This window comes from Mesoplodon densirostris, chromosome 16, assembly GCF_025265405.1.
Source record: "Mesoplodon densirostris isolate mMesDen1 chromosome 16, mMesDen1 primary haplotype, whole genome shotgun sequence".
Classification (NCBI taxonomy): domain Eukaryota; kingdom Metazoa; phylum Chordata; class Mammalia; order Artiodactyla; family Ziphiidae; genus Mesoplodon; species Mesoplodon densirostris.
Genome location: NC_082676.1, coordinates 13,005,892 through 13,019,437, shown reverse-complemented (window position 1 = coordinate 13,019,437; position 13,546 = coordinate 13,005,892). Strand labels below are relative to the sequence as shown.

Here is a 13,546-nt window from a genome sequence, read left to right as displayed (position 1 = left end):
TGTCACTGTGGCTGCTGGTTCCTTCCATCAGAGGGGGCCCGGGTGCTCCTGGAGGAGGCTGGGTCCTGACCAGGAAGGAGGGGGACCACGAGCCCGGGGCTGTGTGCAGAGCAAAACCTCCCAAGGAGAGTTTTTATCAGCACGATCTCCTGCAGGAAGTCTGGTCCTTAAGGGCCCAATGATTGCCAAACAAGCTTCAATCCTGGCCCTGTTTCAAATGGGCAGTCAAAGAAATCTCCCCTAATCCTTCCTGAGGAGACAGAACACCCTGCTGAAGCCCTAATCACAGACAGGTTAGCCCATCCAGCTGGACTAAGCTCTCCAAAGGGCTTGGCAAGAGGCGGGGAGGTCCTCTGACCCTGGGGGGCCGGAAGCAAACCCCTCCTCGAGAGAAACCTCCTTCCTGCCCAGGGATTAGGAATTAGCTGATGGAGACCAGCCCGGCTGCCCCCTTCCTGCTTCCCACAGGTCTGGGGCCCACACCCTCCCCTCCACGGACCCTCCCAGGGAACATGGAGCTGGGGTCAACTAACCCTGAGGGCAAAAGGGCAGCCTGACTCCAAGGCATCCAGGCCAACTCCAGGGGCCCAACCACCCCCAAATCCCCTGCCTGCTGCCCCAAGCCATGACCAATCAGCTCCCCCTGGCCCCCTGCCCCCGGCTTCACACTGCTCTCCAGCTGCCCATCCAACATCTGTTCAATATGCGAACGTCTCCTGGGCATCTCGACCTCATCTTCCCTCAGCTGGCTGCCAGATCACTGCACTCGCCAGCATGCCTCCCACCTCTGCCCACTCCCTCTCTGTCTCCTTTGCTGCTTCCTCCTCCTCCCCAGAGCCCAGTCCCTGCCTCATCCATCTCTCTACCCATCCCCCTGCAGATTTCATTCAGTCTCATGGCTCTGAAAACCATCTAAATGCCCACGTCCCCTGCACTTAGGTCTCCAAGCCAGACTTTTCTCCCCGAGTCAAGATTTCATATCCAACTAACAGGTCGACATCTCTGTCCGGGAGCCTGGCTCAGTGTAAGCATCCAAATGGAGCCTCTGGGCTCTACTTCCACCCTCTGAAACCTGCCTCTGTCTCCCCTTTGGCAGCAATCAGCACTCCAGCCCTTCCAGGTGCTCAAGATCCTTAATTCCCTTTTTCTCCACCCCATCAGCCAATGCTGTCACCTTCCACATGACCCAGAATACAACTACTTGCCCCCATCTCCACGGTGACTACCCTAGTCCATGGCACCTCTCACCTGGTCTATGGCAATATAATAATTACAGCCGCTTTTACCCCAGGACTCTTCAAAATCTTTTGGGAAGTGGGTGGGGTGTAAGTTAATAAATTCTCAACAAAATCCCAGCCTCACAGGCGAGCTTCTCTCCCCACAAGCTTCGTGTGGTCAGGAGCCCTGGGCATTCCCCTACCCTCTCCAGAGCACCGACCACTAGGTCTAACACACAGTAGGGCCTGGAAACAGCCTGATGGTTTTACAAGAAATGCATTTCTCCTGCTTCTCCCAATCCCCAGCCCCCTCCCCCAGGTGAATGAGATTTAAACCTGGGTTTAGGATCCAATCCCATCTCACCTGTGCTCTGACCCTTTGATCCTTGGTTATAAAATAGGGGCGGGGGTGATAATGTTTTATTATTAGGAAATAATGTAATTCCCAGACAGAGATATTGGAAGCCCTAAGTACTGAAACCATATGGACCTCCCCTTCCCCTTGTGTATCTCAGGAAGAGAGGCCTCACCAGACACCAACCCAGCCAACATCTTGATCTCAGACTTCTAGCCTCTAGAACTATGAGAAAATAAATTTCTGTTGTTTAAGCTGCCAAGACTGTGACACTTTGTTATGACAGTCCAAAAAGGCTAATTCAAAGGTCTACATTTGCTCTTCCAAAACCTTTGAAATCAACTCCCTGCATTAAATACCTTTCTGCTTGACATATCTATAGGGGCTTCTCTTTGCTAAAATGCTAGAGCAGCAATTTTCAATCCATGGTGGAAAACCCACTCACAGTTTGTGATATCAGTTTCATGGGTTTCACTCAGCACTATTTTTGAAATGAATGAAGAAATGAGTAGAATAGAATAGAACAGAATAGACAGGTATTTTCAGAGTGTAACAAGCACAGTAAATTTTGTGAAACTTTGGCTTCAGTCATATATTACATGAATGTGTGTACCAGGTCACAATATAAAACTTACATTTTGCAGTGAGTTGTGGTCAAAACATTTGAAAGCCCTGATATGGGCACCCCACTATCCTTGATCTCTAAGGGCTGTTCCACAAGGATTCGAGGTGCTTTAGTGGCTCTGCCCAGGAGGGCTCATGGCGGAAGGGGCAGGGCTGGGAAAAGCCATGTGGGTGCAGATGGCCCGCCCACCTCCAGCCTCCAGCCGAGACCCAGGGACACAGCGGAGGCCAGGATGGGGTCACTCACTTGCCAAGGAAGCACTTGGGGACGGTGCTCAGCTTTCTCCGACGGTCCTTGATCAGGTTAGCCTTCTTGTTCGTCATCATGTGGTAAAGCTTCTCGCCCTTCTCCGCGATCATGACGTAGGCATCGCGTTCCATGCCCAGCTTCAGGCCTGCGGAGGGGACACGGTCAGCCCCAGCGCTGGGAAGCAGAGTAGGCGGGCATGTGGTTCCTGAAAGCCTTTCCCCCCGCTGCCCCCAACTACCGCCACGGCCAGCGGTCACCCACAGAGCACTCCCTGCATGTCGGACACTGTTCTAGGCACCTGCCAGTGACCCCACACAAGACCTTGTAGAGGAGGGTGGGTAAGTCCCCCATTTCACAGATTGCAAAGCTGAGGTCCAGAGAGGCTAAGTCCCAGGGTAATAAGCAGTCGACCCTTCAACCTGAGAATGGGTTTCCAAATTCTGAGGTTATCAGAAAACCTATGGAGACCTTCCTTCCAGGCCAGGGATGGAAATTTCCCCGTTTCTCTAGACAATTTACACAGAACTATGATCCCAATCACTGCCCCATATTTTCTACCTGGACCCCATCCAATCCTGACAATAAGAGCAATGACAAATAATAATAGCAAATGCTTTTATAGTGCCTACTTTATGCCACTTAGTCCTCACAGGAAACCTACAAGGCAAGTTCCATTATCCCCATTTTACAGCTGAAGAAACTGAGGTCCATAGAAATGAAGTTCCTGTCCAAGGTTGCCCGTCTAGAAGCAGTGGAACCAGGATTTAGACCCTCAAGCTTGGCTCCAGATCTGTGCTCTTGACCACAGCATGTACCACCCCTGGAAACTCAGCCCTGAACTCAGGGTTTGGGTGATACCCCGATTCTGACAACCAAGGCCTACTCAGGCCACATTCCACTCACGATCACATATGTCCAGCCCTGACCACAGCCATCCATTCCGACCACAAAGATACTGATCAGCCCCACCCAGGCCAGGCCACACCCCTGATCCCCACCCCCAGTCCTGACCACACACCCAGCCCTGATCCGTGTCAGAAGTCATAAACCTGCCCCAGCAGGGACTAAGTTCAGTTGTTTACCTGGCCTAATGGCATTTTAATAAATTTTGATGCAACATTTAAAATCAAGACATGTCACCTAAAAATCCTGATGTCTAACTTCTCAAAAAAAAAAAAAAATTCAATGGACCTGGCCATGCTGGGCCCATACTCATTCCTGAGAGATGATGGTGACTTGTACTTGGGTGGATGGAGGCAGGGAGAAGACAGAAGCGGATGGACTTGGCATGTAAGTGGACTTGAAGGGACTTGATCTGCTGAGTGTGGGGAGTCGGGAGACATCAGGGTGACACCGACAGTTTCAATCTGAGCTCCTGGATGACTGAAGGAGCCACTTACTGAGATGGGGAAGTCAAGGGAATGAGTGGGTTTGGGGCAGAAGACAGGGTGGAAATTAAGAATTCTGATTAGACATGGTAAGTGTGAGATGTCCACGACTCATGCAAGTAGTGATTTCAAGAGAACAGAATATAGATATGGAGGAAGCTGAGCCTCTGTTTTCTCCTCTGTAAAGCTGGGAGGTAGGTACCACTTTTAGGATCATGAGTCAAATCTGCAAGTATCTATAATCAAATCCGAACCTCATTTAGCAGCATTACAACCCTCTGCAGCAGGAGCTTTATCCCCATTTACCAGGCCACATCACTGAGGTCTGGAAAGCTGAAGCAACTCACCCCCAAACACACCACGGCCTCCCCTTCCAAGCACGGCGGTCTCTGTACAGCAGTTCAGAGTTTCCCACCCCCAAACTGCACCCAACTATCACCCAGCTCTGCACTTCCTAACGCAAGGGGCCTCAGAAGTGCCTGGGCCCAAGCATTCATGACGACAGTTGGGGGCAGCCCCCACGGACCCTCCTCCCAATGACTTGGTGAATGTCAAACAAAAAGAACCCCAGGTGAAGGGAACAGAAGCATGGAGGGGACAGAGGCTCGTAGGGAGCATCTTGACTAACCCTCAAGGGTGGAGGAAGCAAAGACTCTCAGGACGATCAACTACATTGGCATGACCTTGGGCAATTCCCTTCCACGGGGCCTCAGTTTCCCCATCTGTCTGGTGGGCTAAACCAAATGAGCTGAGATCCCGTCAATTTATAACAGTCCCAGAGCTCCCTGCCCCTTCAAAGACCTGCTTTCTGTAGCTCTGACCTTTCTGGAAAGGATCCTACCCGCCCTCCCCCAGACACAGCTCACTCTACAGAAGGGACGAGACTGCAGGAAGCCATACACGCTCCAGGGATCCGGGAAAGCCCCCAGCCACTCACTCTCGCGCTGCTCCCGCTCACGGATAATGGCATCCAGCCACTTCTGCTTCTCCTCCGCTGTCTTGGCCATGCAGACAAACCACTTGTTCTTGGCCGTGTTGTGGATCTTCCAGCCGTTGGTGACGGTGTAGCCATTGCTGTGATAATCCGCTGGCAAGGGAAGGAGGCAAAGCGGGGTCAGCAAGAGCTCAGCCGTACAGCCCAACATTCATCATTATATGCTTACGAGTGAGGTCACAGGACCAGCCCTTCCTCCTCCAGAAAGACAGGGCGGCAGAGGCATCAATGGCCTCAGGATTTGGGAAGTGAACTTACTATCCTCCAGATGCTCCCTCTCCTATCTATTCTCTGGTGGGCAACGAAGACCTCAAGCAAAGAACCTCCCAACCCCTCAATTGCAAAGGGAGACACCTGATGCCTCCCTGCCCATCTCATTCTGGCACTTGGGCTACATAAAACCCTAGTGTAAGCCTGATGATGCCAAGTCACGGGCCCTTACAAAGTGCTGGCTGGGATGGGAATTGGCAGACCTCTCTGAAAACAGGCTGACATTATCCAGGAATGTTGCAGCCAGCTATACCCTGAATCTGAGGAGGGGTCCACAGGTTTTGTGAGACTGCCAAAGGGGTCTGTGGCTTAAAACCAATTCAGAACCCCTGTCCTGGACAAGCTCAAGGACAAATACACCAAGAGGTGTACACACAAGAATACTCACAGGATCACTGTTTATAATGGTGAACAACAGAAACAACCCAAATGTCCCTCACAAAAGGAATGGGTAAACTGGGGACTATCTGTGCAAGAGAAAACTACACAGCAATGGAAGCCGACAAGCTACAGAGAGCTACATGCAGAAACACGGATGACACTCACCACCATGGGGTTGAGTGAAAGAAGCAAGATGTGAAAGAATATACAGTATATTTTATGACCATTTACATAATATAGAGAACAAACTAGTGGTTACCAGTGGGGAGAGGGAAGGGGGAAGGGACAAGATAGGGGTATGGGATTAAGAGATACAAACTACTACGTATAAAATAGATAAGCAACACGGATATATTGTACAGCGCAGGGGAATACAGCCACTATTTTGCAGTAACTAAATGGAGTACAATCTATACAAATATTGAATCACTATGTTGTACACCTGAAACTAATAGAATGTTGTAAATCAACTAAACCTCAATTAAAAAAAAAAAAAAGAATCCACATTCTGGGCCAGTGCTACCCAGAGAAACACAGTGAGAAGCAATAATAATAATAAACACATATATATACTTTTATATGTATTTGTAATCATATAACCATTTAAATAAGGTTCAAAAACAGAAAATTTAACTTAAATGTTTAGCAATGCATATTTAGGAGGTAAAAATATGTTTAAAAAGCAAGAAAATAATCATCACAAAATTCAGAGAGTTGTTACTTCTGGGGGGAAGGAGGCACTGTGGCCAGGGAGGGGCGTGTGAGGGGCTTCTGGGGTGCAGGCAGCAGTTTATTTCTTAACCTGAATGGTGACCACCCAGGGTTTGCTTTATGTGCATATGTTTTAGGCACTTTTCTGTGGACAGGTTATCTTTCCCGATCAAAGGAAAACACCGGTGAACCGCAGCAGAGACTGTGCTGTGGAGCAGGGGGGCTGGGCTCAGGCAGGACACAGGTGGGGACCTACCTGTCCCATCCTCCACGTTCTCCACCTCCATGACTTCAGTGTTGATTCGACCCCGGAAGATATACAGGGAGCCGTTGATGGATTTGGTCCTCTTGGTGGATTTCTTGCTCCCAGTGACCCTGAAAGACAGTGGGAAGTCAATGTCCCCTATGCCTCCTCTCCTTGGGGCTCAACCGTCTTCAACAGAGCAAAGGGAAGCAAGGCAGTAACACAGAAGGGCGCCCGGGGACAGGAGAAGTGCGGGAACCAGGTCAGAAGTATGGCGTTTTGGCTGGTGGTTGGGTGACTTGAGCAAGTCACTTTTCCACTCTCAGCCACAGCTTCCTCATGTGGAAAATGGGCTAATAGCCTTTGCTGACCTCCCAGAGCTACTTCTGAGCCAACAGGAGATGTGGATATGAAACCAACAAGAAGCTACAGAAACCCACTCTTCTAGGCTAGAAAATGGGTAGAGACTCTCAGGGTGTCTAACAAACAGGAACTTCCTGAAATAAAACCAGAATGGAAAGGAATGTGGAGTAGGAAGTCCATCCATCCATCCACTTACACCTACCTACCCACCATTCATTCATTCATTCAGGTGAATTCTCTTGCTCACCCATTTAGTCATTCAACAAACAATCTGACCAGTGCTTCATATGGGAAGGATACCAAGTTGGGACCACGGGAGTCACTCACCCATGCATTCAACAGGCACTCAAGAAAATACCTACTGGGCACCAAGCACTATTCTAGGTGCTAGGGCTGCAGCAGGGAACAAAACAAAGTCTCTGAGAATATACCTTCCAATACAGGAGGGCAGAAGGTACCCCCAAAGCCCTTCATCACGCCCCCTTCTGGTCACTACCCCCTGCAAGGGTAACCACTACCCTGACGTCTAAACTCATGGATTCACTCTGCCTGTTTTGGAACTTCACATACATGGAATCACACAGGGTGATGGTGATAGACATTTGGGTTGCTTCCAGTTTGGTGCTGCTGTGAATGTTCTGGCACATGTCTTATGAAGAACATATGTGTGCATTTCTTTGGGTTATCTACCTAGGAGTTGAATTGCTCAGTTATAAGGGATGCATACGATCGGCTTTGGTAGATACCGCCAAGCCGTATCAATTCTCCCACCCCTAGCAGCATAGGGACATTCCAGTTGCTCCACATCCTCCATAACTGGTATTGAATTGCTCATTTTGGCCATTCTGGCGGCAGAGAGGAGTGTCTCTAATAAAGATTTCATCTGTATTTCCCTGATGAGCAATGAGGTCGAGCACTTTTTCATGTTTATTGGCCATCTGGTGTCTTCCACTTGTGAAATGACTGTCCCTTGACCATTTTTCTGTTGGGTTGTCTGTCTTTTTCTTAATGATTTATAGCAGGGCTCAGCAAACTTTGTCTGAAAAAGGGCCAGAGAGTAAACATTTTCAATTGTGTGGGCCATATGGTCTCTGTTACAACTACTTAACTCAGCCCTTGAGGCATGAGAGCATCCACAGACAACACAAAAATGAATGGGCATGGCTGTGTGCCAATAAAACTTTATTTATAAAAATAGGCAGAGGGCCAAATTTGGCCTATATATTTTGGATATGAGTCCTTTGCAAAGTGGATTGCAAAGATCTTCTCCTCTGTGCCTTGCCTTTTTACTCTCATCTTGGTGTCTTTTGATGAACAGAAGTTCTTAATTTTAAGGTAGTCTGATAAATCTATTTTTCCTTTATAATTATACTTTCTGTCCAATTTAAGAAATCTTTGCTTACCCCCAGATCATGAAGATAACCTCCTATGCCTTCTTCTAGAAGCATTATTGTTTTATCTTTCACAGTTAAATCAATAATCCATCTGAGGATGACTTTTGTAGACTGTGTGAAGTAAGGGGTCAAGACTCATTTTTCCCACTGGATATCAAACTGACCAAGCACCATTTATTGAACTTCATTTAGTGTGCTTCTGTTGAAATTCAAATGACTGCTTCCATGTACGTCTGCTTCTGGACTCACTACTCCATTCATCTTTTTGTCTGTTTCTACACCAATACTACGTTGTCTTAATTACTATAGCTTTATAGTAAGCCGTGGTATCAGTAATAAAAGTCCTCCAGCTTTGTTCTTCTTCAAAACTGTCTTAGCTATTTTTGTCTCTTTCTGTTTCCATGTAAATTTTAAAATCATTTACGTACATATACACACAACCTCCCTCCTGGAATTTTTATCGTAATTACATTGAGGTTCTGACCAACGTTTGATGAGAGAATGCAAAGCACTTGCTGGTGATGGGGGGTGAGGCAGGTCAGAGTCAAGGACAACTAAGATTCTGGCCTGAGATCCTAGGTAAATGATGGTGCCATTTACTGGGAATGACGACGACTCAAGGAGGAAAAGGTTTGGAGCAGGAGTTACAATGAAAATGAAGAGTCTTGTTTTAGACCCAAGTTAAGTGTAAGCTGTCTGTGACACACCCAAGGGAAGATACAGATTTAGATTTCTGCTACCTTACATACCATGTGCCAGGCATCATTCTAACAATGTTACATGTTTTATCTTAATCTATAAAAACCACCTCATGAGATGGAGACTGCTTTCATCCCCATTAAACAGACAGGACAACAGAGGCACAAAGAGCTGACATAACTTGCCCAAGGTCACACAGCTTGCAAGCAGCAGCGTCTCTGAGTCTTTAACCACTACACACTGCTGACGCCTCTAAGATGTTAAACAAGCAGTCGAGATACATGAGACTTAGCTCTTCTGTGTCTCAGTTTCGCCTTCTGAAGAATGGGGAGGTGTGTTTTTAAAACTCTCCCTTTCACTTCTGACATCCAAGGAGTCTCTGCTTTTGAATCAGACCAGAAGCACTCTGAGTCAGAGACCTCCCCTGACCCACAACCCGGACAGGCAGTGCCTGGCATGACCCAGGCAAAGACACGACCGTAGACAGACACCTACCAGCGTCAGGCGTTTCCTGTGACTACATCAGAGCCAGGCTGGGAGTTCCATCCACCATTGCCCAATCCCTCTGAGACCTCTCAGAGCCCAGCCCTCTGGCTCCTGACCCAGAGCAGGGACGGAGGCCGCCTGCCAGGTTCTCTCAGGCGACAGAGGTGCCCTCTCCTTCTAGCCAGCCCAGCTCATTTGCAGGCCTGAGGCAGGAAACGGCCTTACAAGAGTGTGTGCGCCCTAGACGACCCACTGCGTGTCCAGTACCATCGGCATCAGCTGCTACTGCTCCAATGGAGGAAGGGCCCACGACAGGGTGGCTGAAGGCTGAGCAAACGTGTCCCAGGCTGGGAGGTCACAGAGGCCTGAAGGGACATTCTGCTTTCTAAACCCCAGTGTTCTGGGAAAAGTGCCTGCTTCAGACAGCCCACGGCGGGTGGTGGGGAAGGGCTAGGGGTGGACGCTGGCAGTGGCCTTGGCATTTCCGAAGAAGGACTCTCAGGATGGCTCCAGTGAGAACAGGCAGGAAGCAAGGAGGAAGGAGAAGGGGGCATTGATGGGGGGATAGGAGGACATGAGACAGATGCAGACAGACTAACGGGAATAAAATATCAAATGAGAAAGAGACACACTGACCCAGCCACTCAGAGGTGGTGAAAGAGGGAAATGGAGGCCTCTGAGCAGAAGGACCAAGTCCCAGAACAGGGAGGAAAGGGGGGAAGGGGAGGGGCCTGTGGCTAAAGCACCTACTATGTGCCAGGTGCTGCACCCGTGGGATTGCACTGAATAGGAACACATCACATGTGGAGGTAAGTTAACAGTAGTAGCAGCTACTCCTTATTCTGGGCACTTACTATGTGCCAGGCACACTTAACATGTTTGCCTTTGTACATGGTACAAGATACATGATAATTCATCCTAGTTTACAGATGAGGAAACTGAAGCAAAGAGAGGCAAAGTCACAGAGCTAGAGAAATGGCTGCACAGGGATTCAACAGTAAGGAGCTTGGCTCTGAAGCAAACGCTACTGTAAGAAGGGGTTTATCAACCCCATTTTACAGAAGAGAAAACGGAGGCTCAGAGAGGTCAGGCTGGAGGAGGAAGACAAGGAGAAGCTTCCCCACACTCACACGGAAAGCCCTCATTCATCCTGTGGAAAGTTTCCTCACCACCACCTTAGGAGGCCAGCAGAATCAGACAAGGAAAACGAGGCTCAGACAGACAGTAAGTGACAAGCCCAGAGCCACAATGGAAGTTGGAGGTGATGCTGACAGTAGGACCCAGGATCTGGACCTCCCCTCAGCCCTAACTTTTGCTAGATAAAAGAGTAAAGAAGCCTCTGGAAAGTCACCATTTCACCCCTAAAACAAAATAACAGGAAGCTTGATTCAAAAAGGGCTGCACTGGTCCGTCGTCCTCTACCTCCCCAGCGAGAAAACTGAAAGGCAAGAATTCTCTTGGTCCACCAATCTACCCACCCACTCGTGCATCCAACCATCCACTCGTGCCCCTACCCCTCCGTCTCCTAACTTTCCGTCTCTCCAATCATTCATCCACCTATCCATCAACTCAACCATCCTATCAACCAATCTCCCATACCAGAGTCCAACCACCCTGGCAACTATCAACCAATCATCCTTCAACACACCCATCCAACTGATCATCCATCCACTAATCTCCAAACCTCCACCACCCACTCAGCCCCCCAATTTTATCACCATCCAACCATCTATCCATCCACCCATTCACTCAACAAACCATACAGAAAGACCCCAACACACCTTTCATTTAAATACACCTCGCTTAGGGACTTCCACGGTAGTGCAGTGGTTAAGACTCTGCGCTCCCAATGCAGGGGGCCTGGGTGCAATCCCTGGTCAGGGAACTAGATCCCACAACTAAGGAGCCCGCGAGCCATAACTAAGACCCGGCACAACCAAATAAAAATAAATAAATAAATATTTAAATAAATAAATAAATACAACCTCTGCCAGCTCATCATGTCTTCATTTCCATTTCTCCAACTACCCAAACATTCACAGATTCCCCCAACTTTCCATCTACCCCTCCATCCAGCCATCTCCTAAACCTCCAACCACTTGACTGCTCACTCATTCATCTACTCGTTCATCCATCCACGAATCAATTCATACACACATCCACAATCACTCCCATTCATCTCCCAAATCTGCAACTACCCATCTATCCCTCCTCCCATTTGCCCACACATCCAACCATACATACATCCGCATCAGTCTACCACTCATCCACCCATCCATTCACTCTACAAAGTTTAAGAAGCTCCAGTGAAAGACACAAAGATGACAAAGATACTATCTTTCCCTCAAAAAACTTAACAGGTGAGGACTTCCCTCCCCTCAAACGATCTACCTTTGGATCTTAGAATCACAGGATTCTGGTGGCACAAAGACTCTCCAAACTTCCAGGACCGTCTCGACCTACACTGTCCACTGTGGCAGCCACAAGCCACAGGTGGCTACTGAGCACTTAAAAGGTGCCTAGTACAAATTGAGATGTGCTCTAAGTATAACATACACACCAGATTTTGAAGCTTTAGTGTAAATTTTTAAAAAGAATGCAGGGCTTCCCTGGTGGCGCAGTGGTTGAGAATCTGCCTGCCAATGCAGGGGACATGGGTTCGAGCCCTGGTCTGGGAAGGTCCCACATGCCGCGGAGCAACTAGCCCCGTGAGCCACAATTACTGAGCCTGCGCATCTGGAGCCTGTGCTCCGCAACAGGAGGGGCCGCAATAGTGAGAGGCCCGCGCACCGCGATGAGGAGTGGCCCCCACTTGCCACAACTAGAGAAAGCCCTCGCACAGAAACGAAGAGCCAACACAGCCATAAATTTAAAAAAAAAAAAAAGAATGCAAAATACCTATTTAATAAATTTTTTAAGTTGATTAAGTTGAAATAATAATATTTGGGGATATATTGGGGTAAATGAAATACGTTATTTAAATTCATTCCACCTATTTCTTTTGCTCTTTTTAATGTGACTACCAGAAAAATTTTAAATAACCTATGTTCTTGGATAGTGCTGATCTAGAACAAATCCCTCAACTCAGAAGAGAAGAGGGAGGCCTAGAGAGGGAAGTGACAAGCCTATGTCAAGAGTTCAACCCAATCCCAGCCTCCTGGCCCACCCAGGCAGCCCTGTCCCGGCCTCCCAGCCCACCCGGGCAGCCCCGTCCCAGTCTCCCCAGCAACTCACCTGGATTTCCGCTTGCAATAGACAAGGAGGTTGTCAAAGAGGAAGAAGGCTCTCTCCTGGATATTGCCCGCAGAGATTTTTAACAAAGTCCCTTGCAGGAGGAGCTGGGTGCAGATGTCCGTGAGGTTGGAGCCCTGGGAGAGCGACGGGGGGTTGTGGTGCGTGAGCTGGCAAATGCGGGAGCTACCTTGGGAACGCCCCCCTTCCTTCCCACAGACAGAACCTGCACCTGCCTCCCTCGCACCCCCAAAATCTCAATGCACCACTGGAGGCACATCTGTGAGCAGACAGAAACCCAACACAACCTGGTCGATGGCTTCCCTCTGGCGAGTGTGCCAGAACAAGGCTGGCAGGAGCACACACAGATGACCATTTCACAGAACAGGGGCTTGGGGCTCAGCGAGGTGAAAAGGACTCACTCAGCTCACACGGCCCTAGCTGACATCTGGTTTTGTTATGGGTTTTGTTGGTTTTTTGTTTGGTTGGGTTTTTGCCTCTCTCCTCCCCCCCTCATTTATTTGTGTCTTGAGTTGTTACTTTATCTCCTCCACAAGAATGCCACTTCCATAAGGACAGGAAGCGTTTGATCAAGCATCTATCAAGCATTTGCCACGGTATTCCCAGCACCTACTGCACTCTCTGGCACACAGTAGGTGCTCAGTAAATGCTTGCAGAACAGGTGACCAATGCAATGTGAGCTCCACCAGGGGCAGAGGATTCTGAGAGCACCCTCTCTAGCTCAGGATGTGAGAATAGATGGGAACAGTTCCCAAATGCTACCTGGTCATCTATGCTAAATGACCAAGATGTTAGGAGTGCATGAGGTTCACTGAACCTCCATGGGGTTCAGGGTGATGTGGTCAGGAAAGGACCAGGGAGAAGCAAGATGGGCCTGGGAGGACGGCGAAGATAAAGAGGATGAGGATAGGGATAGGC

The 13,546-nt window shown here is 48.8% G+C and overlaps 1 protein-coding gene across 2 annotated transcripts in view; it reads right to left on the bottom strand.

Annotated features, from left to right (window-relative positions):
- The window catches only part of PREX1 (phosphatidylinositol-3,4,5-trisphosphate dependent Rac exchange factor 1), a 195,116-nt gene that overhangs the window by 54,991 nt on the left and 126,579 nt on the right, over positions 1 to 13,546 (bottom strand). For both annotated transcript variants that reach the window (XM_060079493.1, XM_060079494.1), the window contains 4 exons: positions 12,611 to 12,744; positions 6,447 to 6,565; positions 4,772 to 4,921; positions 2,444 to 2,591 (listed from right to left, as the gene is read on the bottom strand). In XM_060079493.1, coding sequence (XP_059935476.1) covers positions 2,444 to 2,591; positions 4,772 to 4,921; positions 6,447 to 6,565; positions 12,611 to 12,744 — 551 coding nt within the window. The remainder of the gene's footprint in view (positions 1 to 2,443; positions 2,592 to 4,771; positions 4,922 to 6,446; positions 6,566 to 12,610; positions 12,745 to 13,546) is intronic.